The sequence below is a fragment of the Neophocaena asiaeorientalis genome, unplaced genomic scaffold, assembly GCF_003031525.2.
Source record: "Neophocaena asiaeorientalis asiaeorientalis breed wild unplaced genomic scaffold, Neophocaena_asiaeorientalis_V1.1 scaffold125, whole genome shotgun sequence".
Classification (NCBI taxonomy): domain Eukaryota; kingdom Metazoa; phylum Chordata; class Mammalia; order Artiodactyla; family Phocoenidae; genus Neophocaena; species Neophocaena asiaeorientalis.
In genome coordinates this window covers 282,440-291,837 of record NW_020174425.1, presented here as the reverse complement: position 1 = coordinate 291,837, position 9,398 = coordinate 282,440, and the positions used below count along the sequence as shown (strand labels likewise).

Below are 9,398 nucleotides of genomic sequence, written 5' to 3'. Positions count from 1 at the left end.
TGGCCCCTTTACCTAAGTGTTCCTAGAGCCAAGATTTTGGTCTATGAAGAAAAAAGTCTCTGTTTTTTGGTACAAGAACCTGAGGACAAGGTTGGAATATGGTCCTGCTTCGTCAGTGTTCAGGTTCTCTTTCAGGTTTCTGAACATTTGTTCATGCCATGGTGGCATCAGGATGATGTTAATTCCCCCCACCCAGAACTCCAGGGCTCAGTAGGTAGAAGCCAGGATCACTTGGAGAGATTTGGTCTCAAATCTCAGCTTTGCCACTTCCTAGTTATGCGACTGTAAGAAAATTCCTTAACCCCTCTAAACTTTGGTTTCTTCCTCTGTAAAACCCCAGTAAGGTAGCATTGCTGTGATGGATTAAAAGAAATACTGTTTATTGCACTTAGCCTAGTGAATGGCACAAGTGCTCAGTAAATTTTAAGTGATTGTTCTAATGGACTTTCTGCTGATCTTTGCTATGTTTCTCTTTATTTCTCAGGGAGATGTTAATCTCTGTGGCTCTAGGCCAGGTGTTATCCCTCCTTATTTGTGGAATTAGCTTGACCAGCAAGTACCTGTCAGAAGATTTCCATGCCAATACACCAGTCTTCCAGAGTTTCCTCAATTACATCCTCCTCTTCTTGGTCTATACCACCACACTAGCTGTCAGACAAGGTAAGCATGCAAAATCCCGAGAATATAGCTTTGTTTCTCTTTTAGCAACATCTGCAAGAGTGATGAGCGATGACCAGATTAACTTTTTTCACTTACAGCGTCATAAGACAATTCAAAACCCCAAATCTCACTTTTCTATTTTGCAGTAATACAGCAAACAAAATGAGTGAGTAAATCACAAAGAAGCATAAATTGTGTGAATTCAGCAGGAAGTAGGAAATGCATGTATAGGCAGAAATGTACAATTGCTTATATTTGAATTCCTGTTAGCATTCCTTGTACCCCTCAGTAAATCTAAATAGACTGCTTCGCTGGAACCTGGAAGAGGCCTGATGAAGCTGTCTTAATAAATGCTAGCCCTTAGAAATCCAAGGGGATTACAAATATATGTTCTTGGGAAAGTGTCACGAGAAAGATAAAAATAGTAAACACAAACAACTCTAGTAATAACAAAGGGGAAAAGAAAGCTACCACAAATGGCTATGTGAGATGTTCTAAACTTAAAAGAGCCAAAAAAATGAAACAAGTCCTCCAAGAGTCAGTGCAAGAAAAACTTATTAAAGGGCAATTGCAGTTGAAATCCTTGGGGTATATCTCTGGAGGATATACTTCAGAGACTTATGATTATACCTATGGCCCAGAAATAGCCAATAATAATCCCCCAGTATCAGCTGTCGACTGTAAAATATGCACTGAAAAGTAGCCATTAATAGGTTTGAAGACAATTATATACCATAATAATGAATAAAGATATGTGTATAGCTGTATACATCAATCCTAAGAGTCATACTTTTTAGAAACTTTGCTAATAATCATATATCAGCATTGAATTTTTACATTTCCTTATTTGGATTGTCCTTCAGAGTAATATTGCTTAATTAAAATGATTTGGCCAGGACTAGATTTCATCTTAGAGGGAGAGTAAAAATGAACAAGTTAGGACTGAATTCTAGTTTAACTTGGGATTTGTTTAAAGTATTGGAAAAGCTGATTTCATTTACTTCTCAAATATTGGTGTTATTGGTGTTTGTTTTTAAAATTTAACATCGGTAGGCATAATTAATTTAAGAGTAAAATTTCAAATAAAACCTCAGGCTACAAAAGTTATAGACATTGAGTCTCAGCTATATTTCCTCAGTAGGATTTGGAAGCTAATGATTTTGAATGCTACAAATGCATTATCTAAACAGTTATACCCACAATTTCACCATTGGTGCCTCAATCCAGGAAAAAACTCCAGAAAATGAGGAAATTGGGGAGGCATATACTTAGAAATTTACTTATGAGAGACTGTTAACATGAGGAATGTATAGTTTGGCCATTCAAGAAGAGAGAGCTATGCAGTTTGACTTAAAAATCACTTGATGAAAGCTTGAATAATAGTTTAGAATTATTAAAGAATAGAATGATTTTAGCCCAGTACAAGGATTATAATTAAGGATAGTAAAATTAAATGAAGAGCAATTTTGCAACACTCTAATATAACCCAAAAAATCACACGAAAGTGGTTAATTTACGTTCTGTAGAGATTTTTAGAACCAAACAGTCTAGACTACAAGATGGTGAATTACAACTAGTCTTTGGGTTCTTGTCAGTCTTACTTTCCAGGAGCCCAGAGATTTAACAAAAACTCTCATCAGGGAAAAAAATAAAATCAAGCCATTCTAAGAAACAGAGAATAATTGCACAGTTACAGGTAGAGACAGAAAAGCTTAAAAAACTAAATGTAGAAAAAGACCCAAGGTTAATAATAATACCTTCTGTTGAGGCTTTATAATGTGCCAGCTACTACATATGTGAATTACCTCTTTTATTCCTTCAATCCAAGGAAATAAGAATCATTATCCAAAATTTTATAAATGAGAGATCGGAGGCTCCCCCAGCATCAAGAACCTGCTCCAGGCTACAGAACTAGGGAGAGTAGGGGCCCCTCCCAGGCCAGGGCTGGGTGCCTTCATGGCCCGCTGTGCCCACCCATGTGCGGTCTGGGGAGGAAGGAAGAGGGTAGGGAGACAGGCTGGAGCAAAAGGAGGATTTTTCCCCTTGAATTTCAAAACCCTGGATAAGAAACCAGCCCTGGGGGCAAAGTCTAGTGCAGCACAGCACTGATGTCAGGAGGATGTGACTGTAAACGGTGCTGGGAGAGGATGGCGAGGGTGGGCAGGGCAGAGGCACGACTGGAAAGAGGCCAAGGACCAGAAACAGCAAGGAATTCAGAGGCTCTTTGGAAGGAAAAAACTGAAGAGGACCTGAGAAAATTCTTACTGTCATTGCAGTTGGTGATGGAGAGAACCAGTTTCTAAAATGCCTTATCCAGAGATTTCTGTATTGCCTCAGATTATCACTAAATATGCTGGCATGTCTTTATTTGGATGTTTACTCAGAATGTTTGTTTGTTTTAAGCTTCATCTTTAGAAGTTTTAATAGGCTGGCATTAAGCTAACATCTGGAAATCAACATAGTAATTACATTAATTTTGTATAGGCTGATTCCGTGCCATGTTTTAGAGACATAATAATCTCCTTCCTCATGCACCTCAAGATTTGAGAGGGAATGAACAGAGCAAAGAGGAGAGGATGGAAAGTGTGATGTGTGTGAGGAAAGTGCTGTCATGGCCACATTTTCTCCTCCCTACCAGGTACTTCCTAAGTACTCTGCTAAGTACTCTGCCAGGAGTGCTGCAGGTCAGGATTGAGCAAGATGCCAGCCTTCCCAATTCTTCCAGCACAGATGTCACTGGCCCCACAAGGCCACCAAATTCATTTGATACCACCTTAGGCCACACAATAGCAATAAGTTAGACTCAGGAATTAACAATCTTTCTTTATCGTTTTAATTATAAAATATATGATTGTCACATGTAAACATATTGTGATAAATGCAAGAAGGCTTTCAAGAGCATTAAGCGTGATGTTATTACAAAAGCCTTGTGGAAATTTGACTTCAGAGTTAAAGTGAATTCTCCTCACCAAATTTGCACTGAACCAATGATCAAAGACTCTGAAGCAACAGAATGCAGTATAAGTTTCAGTGTAACGCCAGTTCAAACTGGAGTTTTGAATTTGTCCCTGATTATTAATTGGTTCCTACAAAAATTTGTAGAAAACCAAAAATTGATTCCTACAAAGACCATCCTCCTTAAAAAAAAAAGTATACTGTAGAACAACTTTTAAGGCTAGCCCTTTGTGATTGGAGCTAGGTTTTTTTATTCCAGATGGTTCTAAAATTTTTAAAAATCTTGCTGTTTCTCCTAAAGAGCTTCTTTAATACAACTCTGTAGAAAAAAAAATGTACTTCAAAAAGTAGTTCCAATGACAATGTATCACATTTGAGAATTCAGATAAAATTTAGATAGCTGTTACTTGGTTAGTTGTAACCACTTTGGGGAAATTACTCAGACAATGTGGTGAAGTGGTTAAGAATCCGCCTGCCAATGCAGGAGACATGGGTTTGAACCCTGGTCCAGGAATATCCCACATGCCGTGGAGCAACTGAGCCCATGCGCCACAAATACTGAGCCTGCGCTCTAGAGCCCGTGCACCGCAACTACTGAGCCCGCGTGCCACAACTACTGAAGCCTGCGTGCCTAGAACCCATGCTCTGCAACAAGAGAAGCCATCGCAAGGAGAAGCCGACACACCACAACGAAGAGTAGCCCCCGCTTGCTGCAACTAGAGAAAGCCCACGTGCAGCAACGAAGACCCAACACAGCCGGGGGTGGGGGGAAAATATACACACACACACACACACACACACACACATACCCATTGAAATAATACCTGAAATCCAAACTCACGCTATATGTACAAAGTAGGGTTTCAGGAATTGTAAAGAAAAACGTAGTCCTCCTCTTGTGTTTCTCCTTTACTCTTACTCTACCACCACACCACAATACTTCTGACACCAGATGTGTGGCGTTTTTCCCACACCATGCAATTCTGTGACACCAGCTGGGTGTCTTACAATATAACTCAGTTCTGACAGTTCTATCTGGAGATGGATAGAAGTTATTACCTGTGCTTCTGACCTACCTGCTATAGATCAGAGGTTCCCACGAACCCTCCTTGGGTTTGGTTAATTTGCTCGAGCGTCTCACAGGACTCAGGAAAGCAGTTTACTTACTGTTTACCAGTTTATTACAAAAGGATGTGATAAAGGATATAGATGTATGCTCAGATGGAAGAGGTGAGTAGGGCAAGGTGTGTGGAAAGGGTCGTGGAGCCCCCAGGCCCTCTCTGGGCACAGCACTCTTAGCATCTCCATGTCACGTGTTCACGAACCCTAGAGCTCTCCAAACCTCATGCTTTTGGAATTTTTACGGAGGCTTCATTAGGTAGGCATGATCATTAGCTTCATTTCCAGCCCCTCTCCTCTCTCTGGAAAATGGGAAGGCGGGGCTGAAAGTTCCAGGCTTCTAATCATAGCTTGGTGTTTCTGGTGACCAGCCCCATCCAGGAGCACACCAAGAGTCACCTCATTAGAAACAAAAGAAATTCCTGTCTCTCTGGAAATTTTAAGTGATTTAGGAGCTCTGTGTCAGGAACTAGGGTCAAAGACCAAATATTAGAACCAAATATGCTCCTAGCGTTCTTCTCACTTAGGAAATTACAAGTGTTTTAGGAGCTCTGAGCCAGGAACTGGGGGCAGAGAACGATACATATATATTTCTATTATCTCACAGGTATATGACTAAGAAAGTATAGTGAAGCTTCCCAAAACTTACGGATTTGCCTGGGAAGCCTCTTCCTCATGCCTACTTTTTTCTTAAAATTCCATGTAATACTAACTGAAATCAGGAAGCAGAGAAACACAAAAAGCAAAGACTGTGAACAACTAAAGACCACTCAGTTCTTGCATTTGGATGTAGAAACAAGAACTGTGACAGGCTTTTAAAACAAAGGTGAAATAGGATATATTTCTTTTCAAGAAAAATTATGTCATCAAACTTTTTGCCCATAAGCTTCTTTTATCAATTATTACAAGAACCCTGCTGCTTCCCAGAACTACGTTCAGCAGTTCTTAAATAATAGATATCCGTGGTTCTTTTTTTGGCAGTTTTTAACTTCTGAATATATATAAACCACACAATTTTTAAATAGTCAATAATTTCTTCTTCCTTTTCTTCTGCCAGTTTTTCTCAGTTCTTGCCTCTCCAATTTCTTTTTGTTTTCCTTATCAACAAGTTGCTCAGCGATGGGGGAGGTAAGGATTGTGGAGCAAAAGCAGGATGCTGAGAGTGAAAAGAAAACACTTTCGTTCCTTGTTTTCTTCCTCAAGTCATGATGGTGGGGAAAGAATGGGTATCAGTAATGAACGCACGGATAGAATCAGAAGTGCCTGTATACTGAAAAGTAAATTCCTGCCTTACTGTTCAAGAGAAATATTCTCGGTTTGAACATTAAATTCCAGAAGACAGAAATCCTAGAGGTCTAGGTTCAAATTTCAGTTCTCTGTGGAGAGGCTGAAAGCATTAAGTCGGCTCAGGAATATCAAGCACTCACCCTCTCCTGATCCCTTTTACCCACTATCTTCTTTGTTCACCCAGAGCACTCAAGCAGGGCAGGATTGGTGAGAGAAATATATAAAGATGACAGCCTTGTCTACACACAATAGCTGGATGCAACTCATGGCCCAGTAGTCTAGTCTCCACAAGAATGTTCTTCTCAGAATTTGTACCAAAAAAGTATTGCTCCTTTTGGTGGTGGCTGGGGAGACATTAATCAGAAGATAATTGTTGCCTCTTCCAATGTAACGCAGGCTTCATATTTGTTCTCTGCAGAAACACTATACTTCTTACACTTCTTACAATTACATAGGCTAAATTCTCAGTTACCAATGCTGCAAGATTTAAAATATCTGTGTAATTAGAAGAAACGTAGGACTTCATACGAAATAATATAGACCTCTCAGAAAACCACAAGGTCTGGGAAACTTAGGTATCTGGCATTTCACAGTATGTCAGACCCTAGAACCCCCTGAAGATCTCACCTCCCCAGTTCTGTTTGTATGGCTCTGCCTCTGTGAATCTTTGCCCCTTGCCTTTGTTGGAATTTTCTTTGATGCTTGCCATAGGAAGTCAAAAACACAGGCCAGAGCAGTAAAAAGAGTTAAAGCAGGATCCAGGATTTTCTCAGAGCAGAAGCCTCAGTTTTGTTTTGTTTTTTAATTTTATTTTATATTAGAGTACAGTTGATTTACAATTTTGTGTTAGTTTCAGGTGTACAGCAAAGTGATTCATTTATACATATACATGTATCCATTCTTTTTCAGAATCTTTTCGCATATATGTTATTACAGAATATTGAGTATAGTTTCCTGTGCTATACGGTAGGTCCTTGTTGATTATCTATTTCCTATATAGTAGTGTGTATTTGTTAATCCCAAACTCCTAATTTATCCCTCCCCCCAATGTTTCCATTTTGGTAACCATAAGTTTGTTTTCAAAGTCTGTGAGTCTATTTCTGTTTTGTAAATAAGTCCATTTGTATCATTCTTCTTTAGATTCCACATGTAAGTGATATCATATGATATTTGTCTTTCTGTCTGACTTACTTCACTTCATATGATCATCTCTAAGTCCATCCATGTTGCTGCAAATGTCATGATTTCATTCTTTTATGGTTGAGTAATATTCCATATTCCATTATTCCAGTGATGTTGTATATACGTACAACATCGTCTTTAACCATTCATCTGTCGATGGGCGCTTTGGTTGCTTCTGTGTCTTGGCTATTGTAAATAGTGCTGCAACGAACGTTAAGGTGCGTGTATCTTTTCGAATTACGGTTTTCTGCAGGTATATGCCCAGGAGTGGGATTGCCACATGATATAGTAGATCTATTTTTCGTTTTCTAAAGAACCTGCATACTATTCTCCATAGTGGTTGTACCAATTTACATTCCCACCAACAGTGTAGGAGGGTTCCCTTTTCTCCACACCCTCTCCAGCATTTATTGTTTGTATGTTTTTTGATCATGGCCATTCTGAGCGGTGTGCGGTGATACCTCATTGTAGTTTTGATTTGCACTTCTCTAATAATTAGTGATGTTGAGCATCTTTTCATGTGCTTTTTGGCCGTCTTGTATGTTGAAGCCTGAGTTCTGCTCATACACAGCTAGTTCAGTTTCCAGTTCTCTGGATAACCTTGATTAAATCACTGAGAAGGGATTCTTAGATGGTTGGATAAGGAAGGACTTGACAAATGTAAATACTGAATTGTAACTCCCTTGAGAGTCGTGGGGGAGATATTACTGTCACTTACCTACATCTGGTGAGGTAATAGTCACTGGAGCCTAATAAAACATCTCCCTTATGGGAAATTACTTGGCAAACCTCCATTCCTGTTCCTTGTCATGTTGCATTTATTTTTACTTCATATGTATGATTGGAGAGTTTTATCCCCCATAGTATAGAAAGGCTGTACCTCAGTGATTTCTGAAATGAAGCTTGGTGGACACTCCATGGGAATTATGCTTATGTTGGGGAAGGGAGAAGAGAAGGTGGGCCAGCGGGTGGGGGTGAAGGGATTTTTACACAAACCATGCTGGGAAATTGTTAGAGAACATCAAAGGGGAAAATTAAAATCCATTTCTAGCAAAACTGCCTGCCAGTATATGGAGCAACTGGAACTCTCATATACTGCTGCTGGGAATGCAAAGCGATACGGACACTTTGGAAAACGGTTTGGCAGTTTCTTATAAAGTTAAACATCCACTTACCGTGTAACCCATCAATCACATTCTTCGAAGAGAAATGAAAACATCATATCCACGCAAAGAACTATACGCAAATGTCCATTGCAGTTTTATTCACATTCATAACGCCCAAACTGTAACCAACCCAAAAGCTCATCAGTTTGTGAAAGGAGAAAAACAGTTGTGGTAAACGCACACAATGGAGTATGACTCAGCCATAAAAGGAAAACGCTACTGATACATGCAATGATATGGATTAATCTCGAAAGCATTATGCTATGTGCAAGAAGCCAGACACGAAAGCTTATATACAATGTACATAATTACATAATGCAAAGTAATGTGATATTCTGGAAAAGGCAAAACTATAAGGTCAGGAAATAGATCAATGGTTGGTAGAGTGGGAAGTGGGGTGTTGACTGCAAAGGGACACAAGGGAACTTTTGGGATAATGGAAATGTTCTGTATACCTTGATTACTGAAGAGGTTACATGACTATATACATTTGTCAAAATTCTTCAAACTGTACACTTAAAAGGGGTGCCTTTTATTACATATAAATTATGCTTTAATACACTTGACCAAAGGGGAAAAAAAAAGCAAGAGAACTGACTGTCTACTCTCACTCCACGGCTGCCATGATGAAATAATGTTATCACTGGGCTCAGAGTTTCCAATGTGTAGCTATTCCCTCAGTCACTTATGGGTATTAGGAAATGCCATTAGAACTTCCTACTTCATTGTGGCATGCTTTCAGGCTGCAAGAATGAGTATAGTTTCCTCCAACCCCAGAAAATGTACCTACTCTAAAGAACTTGCTCCTGGGACATGAATTATTATTTATCAAGCTCACAATCTATTAAATAATGTAAAAGTACATAAATTTCATACATATGCAGTGCTTACAGGGTGAATCTGCCCCAAGTCAAGTCTCCCATAGTCTTAACCAAATTTACAGTACCTAATAGTGCATGTACTGTTTGTGCTAAAGTGACTGAATCTCAAATAGAGTGAATCCGTAGGCAGAACTTTCAATATCAGTTA

At 39.3% G+C, this 9,398-nt stretch overlaps 1 protein-coding gene across 1 annotated transcript in view; it reads left to right on the top strand.

Annotated features, from left to right (window-relative positions):
* The first annotated feature begins 484 nt into the window (after nucleotides 1-484).
* Nucleotides 485-9,398, top strand: part of SLC35F1 (solute carrier family 35 member F1) — a 156,712-nt gene continuing 147,798 nt past the window's right edge. Inside the window, exon 1 of the mRNA XM_024756667.1 lies at nucleotides 485-660. Within this exon, the coding sequence (XP_024612435.1) occupies nucleotides 489-660 (172 nt within the window). The 5' untranslated portion in view covers nucleotides 485-488. The remainder of the gene's footprint in view (nucleotides 661-9,398) is intronic.